Source organism: Equus asinus, chromosome 15 (assembly GCF_041296235.1).
Source record: "Equus asinus isolate D_3611 breed Donkey chromosome 15, EquAss-T2T_v2, whole genome shotgun sequence".
Taxonomy (NCBI): Eukaryota; Metazoa; Chordata; class Mammalia; order Perissodactyla; family Equidae; genus Equus; species Equus asinus.
In genome coordinates, this window is record NC_091804.1 from 19,461,014 (window position 1) to 19,483,079 (window position 22,066).

General features: G+C 56.4%; 1 protein-coding gene across 1 annotated transcript; it reads right to left on the reverse strand.

The window, feature by feature from the left end:
• Nucleotides 1–17: 17 nt before the first annotated feature.
• HSPA12B (heat shock protein family A (Hsp70) member 12B) lies at nt 18–20,199 on the reverse strand. Its single transcript, XM_044748095.2, has 13 exons — nt 19,954–20,199; nt 14,784–14,843; nt 13,066–13,163; nt 11,928–12,052; nt 7,523–7,709; nt 7,075–7,179; nt 6,697–6,813; nt 4,657–4,831; nt 3,690–3,776; nt 3,160–3,264; nt 2,794–3,052; nt 2,263–2,366; nt 18–1,662 (listed from the first exon to the last, which is right to left on the reverse strand). The coding sequence occupies exons 2-13, from the start codon at nt 14,824–14,826 to the stop codon at nt 1,007–1,009; spliced, it is 2,061 nt and encodes a 686-aa protein (XP_044604030.1). The 5' UTR covers nt 14,827–14,843; nt 19,954–20,199; the 3' UTR covers nt 18–1,006.
• Between the last annotated feature and the right edge of the window lie 1,867 nt (nt 20,200–22,066).

Genomic DNA, 22,066 nt, shown 5'->3' on the forward strand with positions numbered 1-22,066 from the left:
TACCAGCAGGCCATGGCTTCACCTTAGGCATAAATGCTTTATTGTCACCTTAAGGTTCTCAGGCAGGTGGGGCTGTTGCATGTCATGGTTGGAGGGAGGTGCCTGACATTTCATACTCGGGGAATGAAAATCACCCTGCCATAGGTGGGCAGGGAATGTCCTAATGGCACACTCAGTTGACGGCAGAGTGGGACCAGCCCTCCGTGCTCCCTGTCTTCCCTGCCCCTCAAATCCTTCTGTGGCTGGGATAGAGTACAAGTGGGTCATTCACAGGCTGCCCTTGGGGCTTTCCCAAATGGGTCATTTGTCCTGAAGGAAAGGCCCCTCAGCATGCTGCCCCCACATCCTATCATAAGTGCCTTCACCCCATACCCTCCTCATTAGTCGGCTACTGCCCTTTCTACAATTAAGTCACACTAGGGTGGTCAGTACCACACCCAGGCCGGTCCTATTACCCCTGCCCCTCTTGGGTCAGCTTCCAGTCATTTTTCTGTGACACAGGGCTGCTCTGCCTGGCTCTCTGTGCGGGCTGCGCCCATCAGTCAGTGCACTCGGCCCTTCAGGCCCAGGCCCTGCACAACCTCTTCCTCCTGCTGCCCCTCCTACCGCAGCCTTGCTTGGCCTCCCCTAGCTGCCTCTGCCCCCACCCCCACCCCCCACCCTCCCCACTTCAGCCCAGGGCTGTCTTCTGGTGTATTCTGCCTTCTGGGTCAAGTGCTCCCTGTGGACGTGCCGTCTTACAACCCCCTTCTAAGTCTCCTTGACCTCAGTCCTTGGCAGGGCCCTTCAGCCTTCCAGTCAGTGGACCAGGGCCCAATCCCAAAGCCAGAGTCCCTTGATGTGTCCCCACCTGTACTCCTGCGACCTCATCCCCGGGTCAGGAGGGCGGGGAAAGGGGCGATGACATCAGAACCAGCAGGTTCGCCTACCCCAGCAGGCTCCCTAGGCCCCGGAGCGAAAGAGGGAGGGGCCTGCAGGGGGGTGTTGGCACTGCGCCCGCGCGTCCTCAATTGGAAAGAAAGTCGATAGCGGCGCGCACGGAGCGATTGGTGCTGACGTCGACGGCAGTGACCTTAATCTCGGTGTCGCCAAACTGCATGGCGGCGCGGATCTCGCGGCGGCCAGGGGACGCGCCGGTGGCGTCGGGGCCGCCCTCGGCGGGCTCGAGGTCGAGGCTGAGTGCGCCGCACTTGCGCACGCCCGGGTCGGTGATGAAGCGCGCGTCCTCGGCGGCGCAGCAGTACAGATTGATGAGCACGCGCCGCTGGCCCGGGCGCGCCGGGCAGTAGCTGCGCCGCACCTCCTCGCCCAGGGCCACGGACTGCTCCGCGGCCACGAAGCGGTCAAAGACGTCGGTGCACCAGCGGCGGCCGTCGCGAACCAGCAGCTTGTCGGGCGGGTGGCGGCCAGCCACGAAGCGGTTGAGCACGCCCACGCCGTAGGTGAGTGGCGAGCGGCGCACCCGCACCACGCCCGGCGCCTGCCCGAACAGCACAGCGCCTTTGAGGATGGTGAGGCCCACGTCGTGCGGGACCACCACGCGCAGACCGCGGGCTCCCAGCGCCGTCTGCACCGCGTGCTGCAGCACCGCTGACTCGGCGAAGCCGCCCACCAGGAACAGCAGCTTCACGTCCTGCACCTCGGGCCGCCCCAGCAATGCCTCTGCAGGACCGGGTGGGGGTGGGGGTAAGGAGAAGGAAGCAAGGCGAGGGAGCAGAGAGCCCGAGCCGCTGAGGCCACCACTGCGTGGCCACTGGCACCTTCCGTCCGCCCACCTGTACCCTCCTGGCAGCTAAAAACTAGCCATTTCACTAAAATGGTAGCCTTGTTCTGATGAAGAAAAACACTGAGCGCTTTCATTGAGGGCTCCGCCTCCCCAACACTCTTCCCCCCGCCCCCCCAACGTGGATGGCATGAGATAAGGATAGGCAGCTACACATACTAAATGCCTACTGTGTACAAGGCATTGCACTCTCTTTAGATATTTCAGCTCATTTAGATTCCTATCCTAACAGTTTTGGGAACCCATTATCACCTCATTTTATAAATGGGGAAACTGAGGCACCAGAGATTCTTTGATTTGGCGGGACTACACATTGTCCATCTTAATCTCCACCGCACTAACTCCAGGTGTTCCAGATGATTCTGGGTCTCATTCCAGTGTATGGTTGTGTGGAGGTTTCCAGGCACTAATAGGGGGAATTATTCCCACATCTGGGGATGTATGTGGGGTGAATGGGGGACGCAAGCTCAGGCTCTCACCTATATGCTCAATGATCCCGCTGACCGTGGGCTGAAAGAGCTCGTTCATGGCCTCGCAAGACATCCTGAGCATTCCCTGTGAGGACCACTTCACGACGTTCAGGCTATAGGCGGTGAAAGGGGCACAGGCGCATGGGTCAGGGTCCGGGGTTCTGCCCCAGCTCCAGCCCGATGTGCCTGGGCACCGAATGCACATTGTGTGTTATCCCAACCCCATTCTCTCCGGGGTTCTTTAGTCGTGGGCACGCTCCAGTTCCAGGCATGAGGTCCCAGCAGAGGAGCCTCCCTGTGGCTCCGGGCGGGGAGGAGACAGATATCGGCCTTACCCTGGGGGCTCAAGATTCTCTCGGCCCAGTTCCGGCTGCGGATTCCAGCTGGGGTACTCTTGCCCCTCCCTCTGCCGCCGGGGCTGGCACGATGTGTGTGCCGGGCGGCTCAGGTGGAACCACACTGCCCCCTGGGGCCCACACCCTCCCTTGTAGGGGCGTTCCCCATCCGGAAACTGCCTGAGCCCGCGGTCCCCGGGCGCACCTGCTCCTGCGCAGGGCCGTCTCCACGTTGTGACCTCTCTGCTTGCGATAGAAGTCGATGAAAGAGAAGGGCAGCGAGATGTTGAGCGCCCCCGCACGGTGCGGGCCTGCCGTGCGTTTGCGGGCCTCGAAGGCGATGGTCAGATCTACCCAGGCTGCTGGCCGTTGCCTTTTGAAGGTGGCAATGAAGTCCTCACCGAAGATGCGGCCCAGCAGCTGTTCGAAGGCCAGGTCCACGCCCACTGCGCCGTAGGGGCCGCCTGGAGTGGGGCAGGGAGTGAAGGGGAGTCAGCGCCGACACTGCCGCCAGAGGGCGTTGGCGGAGCCCGGGCGCGCTGGGTACCAAGGGCGCTGCCTGGCTACTCACCAGACGCCTTGTAGAGCTCCTTGAGGGTGCCATGTGGCTGCTCCAGCTGGTGCACAGTCAGGTCCACGGTGCCTCCCCCGCAGTCTGCCACCATGTAGCGGTCTCCTGCAGGGGTGGCCGTAAGGACACATTCGTGGCCTGCCTTGCATCCTCAGCTCTGCGCGCCCTTCAGACTTACCCAGCTTGCAGCCCTGCCCCAGGTCCCGAGCCTTGCTCGCGGAAGGGGGGATGGGGATGGGCCGTAAGGGGCTTAGGTGCTTGAACCTCAGGCCAGAGGGTAGGGGCGCAAGGTGCGTGTGGGAGAAGGTTCCAGGGGGACCTTCTGCAGACAATCCCCGGGAGGAGTGGGAGTTAGGGGCGCGGCTGTGAGTGGGGTGGGGGTACAGGGGACTGTGAAGGGACTGCCGGGTTAGGTACAGCCGATGGAGGAAGAAGGGGCGGAGTTTCTAGGGGTTGGAGCCGACTTCGTTAACTTTTCCCTGCCGCCATTTGTATATGGTGCCCCGCAGGGCATCTCCCCTTCCCCCCACCTGCTTGCAGCTCTGCCCACAGCTCTCCGACGCCTGACTCCACCAGGAACGTGCGGCTGTGGCGGGACCTTCGCAGCTGCTCGCGGGCTGGGAGTTGAGGGACAGCGGGACAGTGAGGTTAGAAGGAGGTGTCTCGGCTTCCACATTCAACCCCCATCCTCCCGCCAGCGCTCGCCGGAGACTCCTGCTCCACTCCTAACTGGGAGAGAGCAGTACTGAACCCCAAAGAGTCTAGAGAACCCGACGGGTTAATAGCAGGCGCTGTAGCCAACAGCTGAGGGAAGTATTTCTGGCCCCAGGGCCTTCCCTTAACGCAGGAGGGCTCAGGCCATGGCAAAATCAGGGTTAGGTGGTTTCAGAGGAGCTGTGTGTGTGTAGCGGGGGAGGTCTTGGGAGTTCAGGACTTGGGCCCTCTCCCTGTCATGGGAAATGGCATCTGGGAGGGTGACCAAGGTTGACCATAGCTGTCTCAGTGCATGGTCCTGACAGCAGGAGCTTGGGGCTGATGGTGGGGAGGACAGCTGATGTGCCAGGAGGGGAGCAGCAGCTGATTCAGTGTCTGTTTAAGGGGAAGCTCCCGAAGACCCCTCCCTCAGCTCAGAGTGGGGACCAACTTCCTCCCAGTCCTCCTTTGTCAGTACCAGAGCACGTCCCCCCAGGGGAGGCTCTCCCCTCACCTCAGACTCAGGGCTGGGCTGAGCCCTACCCTCCTCAGACAGTGTTTCCCTAGGGCAAGGTGAGATCTCCACCCTCAGACTGGGCTCCCCAGGGTGAGGGCTGTGCCTCCTCCCTCAGACTGAACTCCACCAGGGATGCTTCTCCCTCCTCAGATTGGGCTCCTCCTGGGTGAGGGGGCCTCCCCTTCATGCTGGACATGGCTGAGCTTCTGGCCTCAGGGACCCTCTGACCCTACAAGGGCAGCTGCCTCCAAGCCCACCACTGGGCAGTCCCCCTGGGGGCGGCTCACCCTGCCGGAAGCTGGAATCGATGGAGCGGCGCCCACCCAGGCGCCCACTGCCTGGGGCCCGGCTGCTCAGGTCCACAAGCTGGTGCAGACGCAGCTTGCGGCAGTAGACAGAGGCGGCCTCAGGCTCCAGGGCGATGAGTAGTTGCTCTGCGTCCTCTCTTGACACCAGGCCGGCCTGAGGATGGGTGTTGGGTAGGGCCAGGGAGAACCATGGGCCAATCATCACTCCTAAGATGGTACCCCGGGGCAGGCAACAGGGCCCCGTCGGGCTCCGGCCTCCTCATTCACACTCCACCCATCCACCCATGCCAACCCTCTCAGGCTGCACAAATTTGGAGCTGCCTCACAACCTCCTGTGACCAGGCTGGGGAGGGGCATGGCCATGGTCAGGGATGCCATGAGGTCACCCAGCAGGAAGAGACCCTAGACAGAGTGAAAACCTAGAGAGCCTGGGATCTGCCCCTCCGAGATGCCCAAGGTGGTCCAGGCTGCAGCAAAGTCCCCTTCACAGAAGGGCTGCCCAGCTGAGCACTGGCTGAGGGTGTTAGCGGAGACTTTAGCACAGTGTGTGTGTGTAGGGGTGTAATGGCCAAACCACCAATCAGAGGAGATGGGAGGGGGCCCTTTGGCTCACTGAACCTCTTCCTCCTCCAGGCTGGTGTCAGACAGTGGCCACAGGCCTCCCACTCCTGGGAGAACTTTGTTCCCCGGGAATCTGATATAGGAGGAAAGAAACTCTTAACAGTAAAATTCCAGGCACCAAGACAGGCCAATTGAGGAGAGAAAAACACTTGGGATCTGTCACTTCCTGCATCAGGACAGGGGATCCCTGTAGGGAGCAGTTTATGGTTTTGTGGGCTTCCCCAGATTCTAATCAGGTGGGGGATGGGGATGGGTGGGTATCGAGACTTCCTGACCAGGGCCAGCCCTTCCTGAGCTGGCAGCCAGGAAACAGTATGGGAGGAAGCAGCCTGGGTAAACCAGCAGGGGGCACTAGGGTGGGGGTGTTTGCTCTGGCTGGGCACAGTCTTGCTTTTATCCTGGCAAGGGGGATGCCCAGTAGGCTCAGGTTAGTTCCTTCCAGTGACAAGCATAGGCACCTGCAGACCTGGCACCTGGAGCATGCCTGGCCCCCAGGTGTGTGTGTGGGAGGGTTGGGGGCCCTGGTATCCTCCGACGGGGTCCACAGGCAGGCCTGAGATCCCCTTTGGAGGTCCTAGGATGCCCCCCAAGGGCCCAGGGGCTGCACCTCCCCTTTCTCCAGACCTTTGGACATCTCTTATGGTAGGAAGCCCAGCAAACATTGGCCAGAATCACCTCTCTTCTTAGTTCCATAGTCCTGTTTCCACTGTTCAGGCACTTACAATGGTGGGGGCTGTGCTGGGGGTGGAGGTTCCTGAAAATACTGCTGCTGGCTGATGTGGATGTGCTTGGTGTCCTGCCCAGCTGCTGTGAGCGTTGGTAGCTCCTGGCCCACAACTGCCCCGTTCTCTGGAGAACTGCCCTCAGCTGAATGGGAACCACCTCACCTGGAGAGGTTCCCCCGAGTGCCCCAGCAACCAGTGACAGGCTGATATGGATTTACAAAAAGCCGGCCCCCTTGCCTCACCTGGCCAACTCCGGGGTACAGTTCTCCCTCCAGAGCGTTCCATGGAATCAGGCTGAGGCTTCTCCAGTTGAGAACACATCCTGCTCAGCTATTTCTCCTCCCCTGCTTTCCTCACTCCCCTTTCTCTTGAGAGTCCTTCTTCAATAGGCCATATGCACAAGATTCCCCATCTTGGGCTCTGCTCCTAGGAAACCTGACTTAAGACAGTGACGAAGCTGGCCTGGGTCGTGCCACTTGTCCCTCTGCTCTCTGTTCCTGCAGGCTCACTCCCTCTCCTAGTGGCAAGAACCTTCCAAAATGCCCAGCAGGGGAAGGCCGAGGTCTTTACACAATGACTCTGTGACCCCAAGGGTGGTGGGGTGGAGGAGGGTATGGGGCCACCCCCAGGGCCCTCCTGAGCCACATCCACGGCTCTGTCTGCACATCCTCACCAGGTAGGCAGCCTCTCGCATGAACTGCTTGGCTGGCTGTTTCCAGATGGCAGGCACCGTCAACACCCAGCGTACAGTGTCCTTCTCTGGAAGCAATGGACACTGCTCTCTCAGCTCCTGGAGCAGGAGGAAGAAGTGAGGGGAACTGCTGGCTTGGGGTGGGGGGTGGGGGTGTCTTCAGCCCTCTATGGGAGCTGAAGGAATTAATCGAGCCTCAGGAAGGATTTCCCAGCTGAGTTGGAAGAATCCCTAACACTCCCCAGCTCCCAAAACTACGGCCAAGGCAGGCTCTACTAGATAGGAAGGCAGAAGACTGGAGAAGATGACCTCCAACAGTGTCTCCCCATTGGACAGACAGGGGATGGGGCCGCAGCGCACCTGAAGGGCGTGCTCCTTGAAGAAACGCAGGGCATGGGCGAACACCTCCAGGGCAGGCATTTTCTTTCCATTTACTGCCTCTAGCTGGGTCTTCAAGGTGAGATCCTGGAGGGGACACAGGGTGACTGCAGGAGGCCATAGCTCTGCCCCCATTACCTGATGACCTCTCTCTTAAAATCACCCATTTTCTGGTGTTTCTCTTCTTGGCATCGTCCCTCTCTCGCACTAATCTCACTTTAGATGGTCCCAGCCCCTCTCTTTAGCCCCACACCTCCTCTAACCCTAACCTCACCCCTTGGCCCTGCCTTCATTCCTTCTTACATCCGAGCTCCGCCCCCTGAGCCCCGCCTCACCTGGAGCTTTGCCTACCCTCCATTAGTCCCGACCCTTTCCCTTCTGGCCCCACAGCCCTGGCTGAAGCCGGGTCCGGAGCCAGAATGTGGCTCACAGTGGCGCTGTGGATCTTCATCTTGAACTTCTCGAAGTAGAGCCAGTCACGCGCTTCCTCAGGGTCCAGATCGTGGTAGTAATCACGGGCAGTGTAGCCAAAGCTGTGAAAGGCGCCCTCTGGGGTCAGCAGGAGGCAGGTGGGGGTCTTCTGATGAGCCACGCCTGGGTCTCCGCCTTCCCATTTCCTGCAGAGGCACAGGCTGTCAGTGTGGTCAGCAGCAACCCTCCCTTCGTGGGTTTGGGTGCTGGCTCTGGGACCAGCAGAGTGACCTTGGGCAGGCCACTTAGCCTCCTAAAGCCTCAGTCTCCCTGTCTGTAAAATGGGAATGATAATAGTACCTACCTCTTTGGGTTCTTGTGAAGATGGTGCTTGGCATCCACTTAAATCTCCATAAGTGGGATCTTCTTTCTATCCATGGGGCCACGAGTCCCATCTGACATTCTCAGCTTCTGCTCCCTCCCATGAGGTACACCATTTGACTCGCCTCCCCGTACCCTTAACAAGCAGCAGCAAGCTGTCGTCCTCCTGCCTGGGTCTGGTCTCCTGATGCGTCTCTCCAGGACCCTAGCAGAGTCCTTCTCCCAGTTTGCCCTCCTCTAGGGCATCTTCCACAGCCAAGCTCCTCCAAGGCATTTGTGATCATTCCTGTCTGATGCACCTCAGCAGCTACACCCCGGTTGACTGCACCTCCAGCAGGCCCCCAAAACCTGAATGAGATTCCAAACCTCCCTGTCCACAGGCACCATGTAGCCCTCTACATGTTCACTGGCCTGGCCAATCCTCCCTCCCTTTCCTCTGCTTTCTCTGATGCCCTGACCCCTCTAGGCTCAGCTCATCCCTGCAGCCGTTTAGGGAAGGAACTGAGAATCCAAGCAGGAGGAAGGGCAGGTGTAAATGCTAAGAGGCATGAAGGAGCAGGGAGAACCAACCATAGCTGGCGCAATATACAGCAGGAGAAAATACAGGAATGTTAAAGTCAGTCAAAGAAGAGCATCAGCTGCCATATCGGAATTCTATCTTGCCGGGTTTGAAGTAGGGGAGTGAGGCAGCATGACCACATTTGCATTTAGAAAGGTCACTGGTCCCCATGTAGCAACAGACTAGAGGGGAGGGAGGATGGAGAAGGAACCTCAGGGAGAAGGATATTACAGCTGTCCAGGTGAGAGAGATTGGGGCTGAACTTAGGGGTGGTGGTTGTGGAGAGCAGTGGATAGGTATTCCAGTGATATTAGGGAGACAGAAATGATGGGGCTTGGTGGCTGGTGGGGGTGAGAAGGGCTTGGGAGGAGACCAGGATGTCCCTTAGTTACTTAGTGTGCCTGTCACTTCCACAGGACAGACAGTATCCCTTCATGTGTCCTTGGCCCCAGCAGGGGGCCAGCATGGCCTCAGCTGTGTATGCTGAGGAGTATGCCAGCCGGGATCCCTGAAGCTCCTAGACAGCTATAAGTGCCCAGAGCCTTTGTGGCTTCATGTGGATGTGGAGGGAGCAGAGGAAGTGGAAGGACAGTCCAAATGCACACAGGTCAAGTCCCTTGTATCTTTGGGGCAGTGACCCTTCTGTCTGTCTCTCCATCCAACCTTCTATCCAGCCTCCCAGGCCCTGGGGAGCATCCCTGATCCCCCATCCCAGTCTGGGTTGGGAGCTTTAGGGTCTTCCACCTACTGGCTGCAGCCCCACTAAGATATATTCAGATGACCAGGGTCTCGAGGCTTGGAGGGGAGTGTCAAACAAATGTTTTGTTCAAACAAAACTCGACAACATCAGAGTGGAATTTTTGAACATCTCTTTCAGAGCAACTGTATCACTTGTCAACTCAGTTAACCCTCTGATCCTTCGTTTCCTTGTTTTTCATTTGAAATGTTGGACCTTGGAATCTACCCTGTAGCAATCCCAGCACAAGTTTCCAAGGAAAGATATTCATTGCAGCACTCTCTGAAATAGTGAAAAATAAGAGGAAAAAATCTCCTGAAAACAATAGAAGAATGAATCAATTATGAATAAATTATGACACATCCATACTATGGAATACTATGTAACTGTTAAAAGAAAGAGGTGGCAGGGGCCAGCCCGGTGGTGCAGCAGTTAAGTTCGCACATTCCGCTTCTCAGTGGCCTGGGGTTCGCCGTTTCGGATCCCGGGTGCGGACATGGCACCGCTTGGCAAAAAGCCATGCTGTGGTAGGCGTCCCAAGTACAAAGTAGAGGAAGATGGGCATGGATGTTAGCTCAGGGCCAGCCTTCCTCAGCAAAAAGAGGAGGATTGGCAGTAGTTAGCTCAGGGCTAATCCTCCTCAAAATAAATGATTAAATAAATAAGAAAGTGGTGGCAGTGTATTGATATGAAACGTCTACAAAATAGTGTTGAAAGTTTAAAACAAGGCAAGTTGTACGATTTCTCATTTTTATTTAAAAAACGAATGTATGTTAAAAATAGAAATACCATATGACCCAGCTATCCCACTACTGGGTATTTTTCCAAAGAACTTGAAATCAACAATTCAAAGAGACTTATGCACCCCTGTGTTCATTGCAGCATTATTCATAATAGCCAAGACATGGAAGCAACCCAAGTGCCCAGTGACTGCTGAATGGATAAAGATGTGGTATATATATTACACAATGGAATACTACTCACCCATAAAAAAGACAAAATCGTCCCATTCGCAACAACATGGATGGACCTTGAGGGTATTATGTTAAGTGAAATAAGCCAGACAGAGAAAGACAAACACCATACGATTTCATTCATATGTGGAAGATAAACTAACACATGGACAAAGAGAACAGTTTAGTGGTTACCAGAGGGGAAGGGGGTCAGGTGGTGGGCACAAGGGGTGAAGAGGCACATATATATGTTGACTGACAAAAAATAATGTACAACTGAAATTTCACGATGTTATAAACTATTATCACCTCAATAAAAATAAATAAATATATAAGATGTAGAAAGGCAATTGTGAGCACTGTGAAACTTTCAATAAATTCTTCACATCAAAAAAAACCACATGGAGGCCAGCCCCGTGGCCGAGTGGTTAAGTTCACATGCTCTGCTTTGGTGGCCCAGGGTTTTGCCAGTTCGGACCCTGGGTGTGGACATGGCACTGCTCATCAAGCCATGCTGAGGCGGCATCCCACATGCCACAACTAGAAGGACCCATAACTAAAAATACATAACTATGTACTGAGGGGCTTTGGCGAGAAAAAGGAAAAATAAAAATCTTAAAAAAAATATATGTGCATATATATGTATGTGTGTTTGTGTACAAGTCCAGAAAAAGATTTGTGTATTTTACTGTTATATTTCAATAAAAATTTAAAATTAAAAACAAAGCCCAACAAGAGGATATGAATAGAGATTTTTCCAAAGAAGATATACAGACGGCCAACTGGCACATGAAAAGATGTTCAACATCATTAATTATTAGGGAAATGCAAATCAAAACTACAATGAGATATCACCTCCCACCTGTCAGAATGGCTATAATTAGCAAGACAAGAAATAACAAATGTTGGAGAGGATGTGGAGAAAAGGGGACCCTTATACACTGCTGGTGGGAACGCAAACTGGGGCAGCCACTATGGAAAACAATATAGACATTTCTCAAAAAATTAAAAATAGAAATGCCATCTATCCAGCTATCCCATTACTGAGGATTTATCCAAAGAACATGAATTCAACAATTCAAAGAGACTTACACACCCCTATGTTCATTGCAGCATTATTCACAACAGCCAAGACGTGGCAGCAACCCAAGTGCCGAGCAACTGATGAATGGATAAAGATGTGGTATATATGTACAATGGAACACTACTGAGCCATAAGAAAAGACAAAATTGTCCCATTTGCAACAACATAGATGGTCCTTGAGGGTATTATGTTAAGCAAAATAAGCCAGACAGAGAAAGATAAACACCATATGATTTCACTCATATGTGGAAGATAAATAAACACATGAGAAGGAGAATAGTTTAGTGGTTACCAGAGGGGAAGGGGGGAGCTGTTGGGCAAAAGGGTAAAGGGGCACGTATATATGGTGACGGATAAAAACTAGACTATTGGGGGTGATAACGATGCAGTCTATACAGAACTGATATATAACAATGTGCACCTGAAATTACAGAACGTTATAAACCAGTATGACCTCAACAAAATAATTTAAAAAAATCAAAGCGAAGCCCAGCATTTCCTGTAGAGGGCAGGGAGCTGCTCCAGTTGAGGCTCGGAGGCCAGACCTGGGGCCTATCCTCCAATGTTTTGCCCCAGTGGGGAGCCCCAGATGAGGAGTGGAAGGAGCTCTGAAGAGACCCCTTGTCTCCTCAGTGTCAGTACTGCTGGGACCAGGCCTATCCCAGGGTATGAGGACTCCCCCCACCAACTTCCCAACCCAGCCGCCCTCACCTCATCATGTGGATGGCCTCAGGGTCACTGGCAAAGCTGAAGGCATAGCCACTGGATGTGGTGCCGAAGTCGATGGCCACCACCACAGAGAAGGGGGCCGGCTGGGGGGTTCGGGCCTCGGGCTTCTGCAAACAAAGCCTAGAGTCAGGTTGCACCCCACAGGGCCAGGCTGACTGCATGTGGGAGCTCCTCTCCTCTGCTGGCTGTGGTCCAGACCAGCCCTGGCCCACCCCCACCTGCCTGCCTGCCTAGGCTCCCCTCCCCTCCTAGGCTCCAGGCTGAGCCCTGGAGTTGCCAACTGCTCAGAAAGCCCACGGCGTCTCAGGTAGCCCCATGCACTTTTTGGCTCAAGCTCCTGCTTTCCTGCTTCTGGTTCTCTGGTGGCCTTCTGCCTACACTGCCTTAGCCCCGCCCCCATCTCACATCATTTCACAGCCTGGCACCAGCCTGGGCCCAGCTGGGAGCAATTTTGCTCCTCCGGGTTGCTTCATAGCACATGGACCCATGTATATTTGACCCTCTTGCTCTCTGTGGCTACAGTGACACAACCAGACGCTGTCTGGTTTTGTGGCAGAGAAGAGAGCCCCCACGCATGCGCCCAGAGTGGTCCCTACCTTCTCCCAGGCCAAGCCTGGGCTCCTTGAGAACAAGGGGGTCTCCAGGCTGGATCACTAGAGGGAGGCCATTCTAGGTGGGGTAACCAGGGAGCTTGGGGAAGGCTATGTCCTGGATCCTTCAAGCTAGTGCTATCCAAATTATTTTTTAGCAACATGTCTCCTCCTCCCCAGATATAACTTGTATTAAGGTGGGGCTGTGGTAGAGGGAGGGAGAGCAACTCTGGGAGACCCAGTGCTCTGAGGACCGGGAAGAACTACATGCCCATAGGTCCACCTGCCCCAGGCAGGCTTGCTGCAATGGCCCCTGGACGTCATCCTGGAGGGGGCTCAACTCAGTAGAACTGTTACCCCTACCATCCAAGGTCACCCGAAGCTACCCTTCCGGGAGAACATGACTGGAGTGTGCAGGGGCAGCAGGCATGGTGGCACCCCTAGCCCAGAACAGTCTAGCCTTTGCTCTCTGGAGCACGACCCCCCTGCACAGCACCCAGGCCACCCACCACCACCAGCTCCGGGCTTACTGGAGACTGCGAGGGTGTGAGGGGGGCAATGCCACAGCTTTCCTGGGTCCTTGGGGAGCCGGGTGGACTGGGCACTGGGGACTGCTCTGGGCTGGAGCCTGCAAAGAGAAGGCAAGTCACTCTAGCACAGTCAGGTGGGGGGTTGGCAGCAGGGGAGGTGCTCCATCAGTCCTTGCTGGGCCAAGGCAAGGAGCACCCTGCTGGGGAAGGGGGAGTGGGAGGGAGGGCAGGAAGGACACGAGCGAGAAGAACGGGGAGGCAGCTGAGGGCCCATTATCAGCTAGAGGCGACCCATCTCTGGAGGGTGACCCAGGCTTCACCTGGGGATTCATCGTCTTCCCAGCACCCCTCAGACACAGCAGGGGAGGGAAGAGATAGAGAAGCATTGTGGGAGACCGAGTCTAGAGACAGAAGGGCAGGTGAGCTCCCAGGGTGGGCCTAAGGGTGGAGAAACCAGAAAAGGTGGGGGGACTATATACCTGAGTGGGAATGGGGCCGCTCCCCACTCCCAACTAAAGCTCAGCCACGTGGTTATAATCAGGACCTGAGGGAATCGCGCCCCTTTCCCTCCCCAAGAGCCACAGACAGGCCCAGCTGGCTGCCTGGTGAGGATCAAGGGGGTCAGCACCTCCCCCAGCCCAGCCCTGAGCTGAAGGGTGTCCACAACACTAGAAAGTCGCATTCTAAGGCCCCCCCACCATCCCCTGGCCCTCTACAACACACATACACCTGGAGTCAGCGTTTGGGTGCAGGAGACCCCACAGAGACCCTCTCGCAGGCCCAGGACTGACTGGACCTTTGGCGGGAGGAAGCAGTGCAGCCCCCAGAGGTCAACCCAAAGCCTGGCTTGGAGGCTCAGGCAGCGCAGGGGGCAAGAGGGCCTGCCTGGCTGGACATCCCCTAGGTGTGGGCTGGTGGCTTGTCACCACCACCTGGGCTTTGCTAAGACCCCTGTGAAGGATACTGGGGCTGCCCTGAGATTCATGTGTGGGGACAGGGAGGCTGGCCAGGGAGGCTGATGGGGTTTGGCGTGAAGACCCATGGACAAATCAAACAGGTCTGTCTGGTTTCCGGCTGAGCCAGGGCCGGGGCCTGTGTTCCCTCAGCTGCAAGCATGTGGCCCTGACAGTCCCAGCCCTCCCTGGCCTTGGGGTCCCCTGGGAACATATGTGAGGGGCCAGGCACGAGGGGGACTCTAGGAAGTGCCTGGAAAGGCGGGAGTCCGTCTTGAGCTGCTGGAGGGGCCGGGAGGTGGTGCTCATACTCTCAGGGCTCCTTTATCTCAGGCGGCCAGCACAGGACTGGGCTCTGCCACCAGCTCCAGCTTGAGAGGCCAAGTTGCTGTGGCTCGAGCCTGGGAAGGGAGGCAGGAAGGAAGGCCCAGCCTGCCAGATCTTTGTGAGTGGACTTCCTGAGGAGTGTCCCTCCTGCCTCCTGGCCTCCCACCCCTGCAGAGAACCCAGGGCCTGCTCCCAGACCAGGCCCCAGGCGGACACTCACGCACGCACAGAATTCTGTGTACACACCCACCTGCAGACATACACACTCTCACACAAGGTCCTGTGCACAGAGATCTGCCTACAGGCAGACAACACACACACACACAGAATGGCGCTCAGGAGCCTCGATTGGGAGAGGTCCCCATGGACAGACTGGGGGTGGGTCTCAGCGCCGGGGTGAGTGGGGTGGTGGGTTGGGGGGGGGTTGGGGGTTCTTACCAATGTACAGCCCCTGCAGGCCCACCTCCGGGACAGTCAGCATCTCTGCAGGCCCAGTGGCTGTGAACGGAAGGGACAAGCAGAGTGGCATCTATTTGTTCCTTTGTTCCCTCACTGAATGCTTATTTATTTTATTTATTGACTTTTGGCCAAGGTCCTTTGAAGCAAATCCAAGACATCATGTTGTTTCACCTACACATATGTCTCTCCAACAGATAAAGACTTTTTTAAAAACATCACCACAACACCATTATCATATCCAGCAAAATTAACAGTAATTCCTTAATCTCACCTAATGCTCAGTCCCACAGTCCCAGCTTGTCTCAAAAATGTCTTTTTAACAATTGCAGGGGCCAGCTGGGTGGCACAGTGGTTAAGTTTGCATGCTCTGCTTTGGCGGCCCAGGGTTCATGATCGGATCTCAGGTGAGGACCTACACACCGCTCATCAAGCCATGCTGTGGCAGCATCCCACATACAAAAAATAGAGGCAGATTGGCACAGATGTTAGCTCAGGGACAATTTTCCTCAAGCAAAAAGAGGAAGAATGGCAACAGATGTTCGCTTAGGGCCAATCTTCCTCACGAAAAAAAAAAAACACTTTGTGGAAATCAGGATGCTCCTACATGTTTTTGGGTGCCCTTTCTGTGCCAGGTGGTGGGAGACATCAGTGACCCAGAGAGACATGGTTCCTGCCCCAGGAGCCCACAGCCTGGTGGGGACACCATTCACAATCAGATGATCACACAAGTCAATTTGAGATTACAAAGGATGCTGTGAAAGTCACAGCTGGATACAAGCAGGGCCAAATGGGGAGCATAGTAAGGCTGGAGAGAGGGGCTTGGCTGGCCTGATGCTGCAGGCAGGCCCTCGTGGACCCTATTTTAGAGTTGGTTTTATATGAAAGGTAACAGCAAATCCTGAAAAGTTTGAGGAGCCAGAGTAGGGATGCGGGCAGGACTAAATTTGCGTTTTGAAGTGTCTCTCTGTCTGCATGGGAGCGTGGATTGCAGTGGGGCAACATGGAAGCAGGAGCCCAATTAGGGCTCCAGGTGACAGCTGGTGGTGGCTATATGCCTTGAAACAGGAGTGGAGACATTTAAGAGACAGTCAGAGGTTAAAACCAACAGGGCTGATGGAGGATGGCTGGATTGGACGCGGGAGGTTAGGAAGAAGGTGTCAAGGGGGCCACGGTGTGGTCAAGCTAGGAGATGGAGGGTGAGATGGAGATGACTGGAAAAGGGCAGGCTGGCAGGAGGAAAGTGGCGGGGTTCTTGGTGCAGTTTTGAAACTGCTAAGAGAACATACCAAGGAGCCAGATGCCGTGTGATCTCAAGGGCAGGGAGAAAGCTGAGGTGGAGATGTGCGTTTCAGAGTCATTGTCATGGGAGGCTTGGCAGAGAGAAGAGAAGCTGTGCCTGAAGGCTGACTGGAGGAAGGTGGGCTGGCCAAGGAGACCCAGATGCCTGCCATGGTTTCACGAAGACCCATAAGAGATGGGCGTGAAGCTAGATGCCTGTGAGAGGTTGTTAGATGACTGGAAACATCTTGTTTTAATGGCAGGCATTTTGGTGGAATGGCGGAGATGGGGTGGCAGTCAGGCAAGCCCAGGCGAGGAGCGAGCAGAAGATGAGAGAACGGACCTAGCGGTTCTGAGAAGCTTGGCTGAGACCAGGAGCTGATGTGAGGCAGTAGCTGGAAGAACGTAAAGCTTGAGGGAGGAGAGGAAGGGTCTTTCTTTTCTTTTCTGAGATGGGAGGAACTTGAGCTTGTGTCTGTGAAGTTCTGGGGGCCAGTGTAGAGGCAGCGTCCTCCCGGTCATGGACAGCTTTGATGTTCAGTGTGGTCTCAGAGGAGCAGCACTGGGTCCCCGGGAGCTTGTTAGAAATGCAGAACCTCGGGCCCTGCGCCGGACCTGCTGAGTCAGAACTTGCATTTTAGCAAGATCCCAGGTGGTTTGGTGCACAGTAAAGTTTGAGAAGTGCTGCTCAGTGTGTCCCTGGGCCAGTCTTCAGATCGCCAATGCTATTGTCCTCACCTGTGGGCCTGGCTGCCTCCCTAAACAAGGGTGGGGGCTGCCCAGAGCCCACACCCTCTCTGTAGCCAGTGGCCTGATCAGGAAGTTTTGCTAACAAAACCCAGGCAGACACAGAGCTGGGCACCATAACACCCATACACACATAGGCACGCACCCTTGCTCGTGCACAGTTCCCACAACCCAGCCTCGTCATGGACACCCAGACATGTCCAGGACACTCCTGCATGGCCAGCAACATGGAGATTTCCAGACACACCCAGTCCTGCTGTCACTGGAGGCTCACAGTTGGATGTCCAGGAATCAGAATCAGGGGAAAGATAGGGACTGGTCGTGGGCACTCATAGAGCAGCTGGGTGATGCTGAGAAAAGGGAAAGCAAAACGGGGGGTGGGTATGGGCCTTGAGAGCTAGGGACAGGAGCCCAGCTAAGGTGACGGAGTGGCATGCTAGAGGCGGTACCCACTGGCTCACAAGAGCTGATTCTGTGCATCTCTTCCCAATTCCGCATTCACTGACATCACATTGGTAGCTTGAAATCAGCCATAGTGGGAGCATTTACACCACAGAAATTGGCAAACACTACAAATCAGGTTTTTCTTCCTCTTGGAGAGTTGATGGTAAAACATGGACCAGTACACCACTGGATCAAGGTCACAAGGGAGAAGCTGGCAGCCTGGTTTGTATATTGTTTCCATTCTTCAGCAAAAACTTATTGAGCATTTCTTTGTGTCAGACTCTGGCTAAATGCTGGGGAAACACATGGTTGAATGAATGAATGGGTTTTCTGGACTAAACCTTTTGTATCTGGAGGAGAAACATTTTAGAACCACCAGGAAAAAAAGACTCAGGAGGCATCAATCTAAGCTGGATTCCAGGTCTATACCGTGTGCCTATCATCTCCCCAGCTCTCTGAAGCCAGGCCAGTTATCTGCCACCTCTGAGTGTATGATACATTGGGTGCCCCTAGACTGGGGCCTCGGGACTGGCAAGGGTCTAGAATGGTACCTGGCCGGAATGTATCATGTCTTCTAACTGTGCCTCAGTGCCTTTCCTGTAAAATGGGTCACACAGGGTGCTTGTAAGGACCTACAAGTCCAGGTAAGGAAGTGGTTGATAAAGGTGGGGAGCTGGCCAGATGTGAGCAGTGTACTTTCTCTTCAGGACGTGGATTGTGAATTTTCTCTTCTTAGAAGTTTTTGGTCTTATTGAGACTTTTATTCTAGTCATTCTAAGTTCCGTAGGGAGGGAGGGGGATCAATTGCGTTACAGAAGGATCCTACTGATGCCTTGAAAGGCGGAGGTAGAAGACGTTGCCAGCCCTGCAAGCAGGCGCACACGCCCGGGGGTCTTCGGGACATGCCCCACATGCATACATGCCCACACACCCAGAAACATTTAAGGGGAACGCTGACCACGGGGCTCAGGACAGCCTCAGCTCCCCAAAGCTACATCTGCGCAGACTCCACAGCTGGAAATGGGGGGAGGTAGACCCCCACCCCAGGGACCCACTAATTTCAGAGTGGTAATGTTTATAGTTTTGAGAATAATTGGGTGGAGCAGTTTGATTTACACAGAAAGCAACTTCATTTCCTGGCTACAAGCGCACGCCAAACTCTGGCCCCAGCCTAACCCCCACCCTACCTACAGACAGACTCTTAACCCTGCCCATGGACTGACCCCTGACCCCTGGCCTCATACTGACCTCCAATCTTCAGCTTCACCCTGACCCCTGGCCCTGAGTTCTACCCAATAAGCATGAACTATTAGTCACTGGGGACCAGGATAGGGTGTGGTCGAATAGAGACTTGAAACCAGAGACTCCCATCCCAGAGTGTCCCCTAGATGTACAAAAGCCTAGGACTTTCTGCCTGATGGTGAGATTTCTCCAAGGATCACCTTCTGGGTGGGGAAGTTAAGGCTGGGTACTTATGCCCTCCAGGCACTAGGGGTGTGTCGTGTTGCTGGATTTCAGGGCTCCACACAGACCTGGCCTGTGCCCATCAGGACAAAGAGCCCACCCAGATCTTTACAGCTCCCTCCCTCCCCCGCAGGCTTCCTGTCACTGGGACCCTACCTCTCCCATCCCCTGCTCTCCACTCATCATCTTTAAGGGCCCTTTAATGGAACAGGACAGTCAGCAGGCAAAGAGAGGCCGCAGGCAACTCCCCCAAGCCATGGATTGGGCCAACCAAGGCCCAAGACACAGATCAGAAACCCCCACAGGCTGCCCCAGCCTGTCTCTGGAGAGGAGCCCTCCAGGAGACGGACCAGTAGGAGGCTGTGGAGTGGGGTGGCTGCCTCCTCCTGTGCTGGGGCAGGGAGTGACAGAAATGGCCTCCCACGGCCCCTCCCTGTCCTCAACTTTTCTTTGCATACATCCTGACCCATCCCCATGGTCCTCATCATGGGAGCAGCTAGTTCACAAACAACCTCTGTCCTACATAGCCCAGGGCCTGCAGCCCCTCCCATCCTTTGCCCCCCAGTCCCCCTGACCTCCCTGACTTTCTAGGGTCCAGGCCTGCCTTTGCTCTCAGGGAGTCCATATTCTCAAGCTCACTCTCTTGGTCTCTCTCCCCAACACAAGCTTGACTCACAGGTCCCCTACTGCCCCCGAGAGAGCCCAGACCCCACCCCATCTGGACCTCCAAGCTGGCCTCACAGAGGGAAACAGAGGTCCCTGGTCAGGAAGCCAGCCCACAGCCTCGAGACACTGGCACCCAGGCCACCCAGCCATTCTCCAACTTCCCGAACCACAGGCCCTGGGACCTCCCCCTTCCCAGGCGCCCCCCAAACACGCACTCAACCCCCGGGTCTCTACCTCAGGCCTAAGCACAGTGTCCTCCACAAATTGGCTCCCTGGAGCAGCCCCCAGCCCCACCCCAGACTCCGACCATCCGCAGAGCGGGTGTGGGGTCCCAAAGCCGGGATGGGAGCCCAAGGTCCCTTGGCCAGTTGCCCGGTCGCACCCGCAGCCCCGCTGAAGACAGGGGCTTGCAGATCTGTCCCCAGCCGGCCCCCCAGGGTCAGAAACTTTGTGGTGGGGTCGCAGCCGACAGCCCGGGACAGGACGACAAACCCCGGCGCTTTCTTCCTCTCTGGGAACCCAGCAGCCCCGACCCAAGCCCAGCACTCACCTCCGCCCTCCTGACAGCCGGACCTCTGTCCAGCTGCCTCGATCCCGGCCGCGGTGGTGGCCGTGCCCTGCCGCGGCGGCCGCAGCCCTCGACGTGCGCCTGGCCAGCGCCGCTGCCCGCCGCTCCCTCCCCCCCGGCCGGATGGCCGGCCGGCTGCGCCCCGGGGCGGCCCGCGCTCGCAGCCCAGATGTGCGAGCCCGGGGCGGGGCCTGCCTGCGCGGGCCTCCACCGAGGGGCCCAGCCTGGCCCTGCGCCCGCCCTCCCTGCGCCCCTCCCGCGCCGCGCCCCCGCCGCCGCGTCTCTCCCGCGCCGCCCGCAGCGTGGGGGGGGGGGGGGGGGCAGGCAGAGAGGGGAGGTGCAACAGGGGAAGAGGAATTCCAGACCCCACGTTGGCCTCCCGCCGCCCAGCTGTGGAGGGCTCCCCTGCCCGCCCCAACAGGCCCAGCTGCTGGGGAGGGAGAATTCTGCCCTAGACCCTCACAGTCCCTGCCCCACAGCCCTCCAGTCCCTGCCCCACACCCCTCCAGTCTCTGCCCCAGACCCGTCCAGTCTCTGCCCCAGACCCGTCCAGCCCCTGCCCCAGACCGCTCCCCTGAAGTTTCCTTTGCCTCGTCTCCAGTAGTCAGACAAGAGGCCAAATTGAGGGGGAGGGCTGGCTTTTGGGTCCCAGGCTGTGGCCCAGCTCTGTCCTTGTTGAAGTTTGGGGCAATGAGGCAAGAGTTCTCGCCGGTTGGGGCCTCACTCCTGGCGAGGGGACCACTCGGAACTCATCCTGCCTTGGCAAGGAGCACCCAGCCCCTTCCTGTGGGGACTCACAGCCTTCTTCCTGTCCTAACACAGGCCCTGTCGGGAATGCTGGGATGTGGCCTCCAAACAGGTAGAGATTCGGTTCTGCTAGGCCCCTCTAAGGCAGCTGACTTACCAGGGCCCCAGCCCCGCTCCAGTTCTGGCAAGGCCTGGGCCCAGCCCCTTCCCCTCTGCCCAGTGTGCCCCCACAGAGGCTCAGGCTGAGCATGGGTGGAGTGGGGGCCAAGGACTGCTTCTCAGTGAAGTCTCTGTAGGCTAGGGGGCTGGCCTCCTCTCTGGTCTCCCACCCCCTGGGCAGACAAGGCCCCTGCAGTTCTCTGAGCTTCACAGTTGCCCCTCCACCTCAAATCTTTGCAGGACCCTTTTCCCTCCCCTGAATACTTTCCTCCCCCCTCTCTGCCTATCTAAAAGGCTCCCAGTTAAAGTATCACCTCCACTAGGCTTGTTGCCTTTATTGTCAGGGCCACTGCCCTAGAGGGCCCCTGCAATGGGGTCCAGGTGGGGGGGTGGTGCTACACCAGACAATTCTGGACGTGGGTACCTGGCCAGCAAGCCAGCAGCCAGTCAGCAGCCTCCACTGGCTCTCCAAGTGTGTGTCTCTATCTGTTGGTGTGTCTGTGGGTATGTGTGTGTCTTTGTGTGTCTATGACTACATGTGTATGTATGTCTGTGTCTCTTGCGATGTCTATGTGACTGTGTCTATGTGCCTACATGTGTCTATGAGGCTGTGTGTGTTATATGTGTGTTGCTGTGTCTTGCGTCTTTGTGTGTGAGTGCGTTTGTCTGTCTGTGGGTGTGTGACAGGCGTGTGATGGGGGCCGGCAGGCCTTCTTCTCATTCCAGAGGCTGAGCAAAGCCTGGGAGGGTGGAACTGAGGCCGTACATGAGTATTTTGGGAAGGGGTGAAGGGTCTGGCCCCTTGAACACAACCTGCCTCTTCTTCCCTTCCACTCCCCGTTTTCCTGCATGCCCATCCTCAGCTCCACAGATTGGCTCATCTCTGAGGGCCCCAGGCGGCAGGCGCTGAGCAGGAGTGAAGACTCACGGGTGGGGGTCCCCAGCCCTCAGCACCCTCCTGCTTGGCAGCCTTCTTTTCCCCCCATTTCAGGCTCTCACAGTCTGACTCTGGAGTCACAGGCCCCACCCTTGGGCAGCTTCCAGTCTGACGAAAGAAAAAGATAGCAAACAACCCCAGTGAATGCTCATTCTGTGTCAGAGGAAGTTCGATTCAACTGCCATCAGATTTGGGCCCAGGTGGGCATGGACAAGGGTCCTGCAGAGCCCTACCCTTTACTGTCCTCTCTAT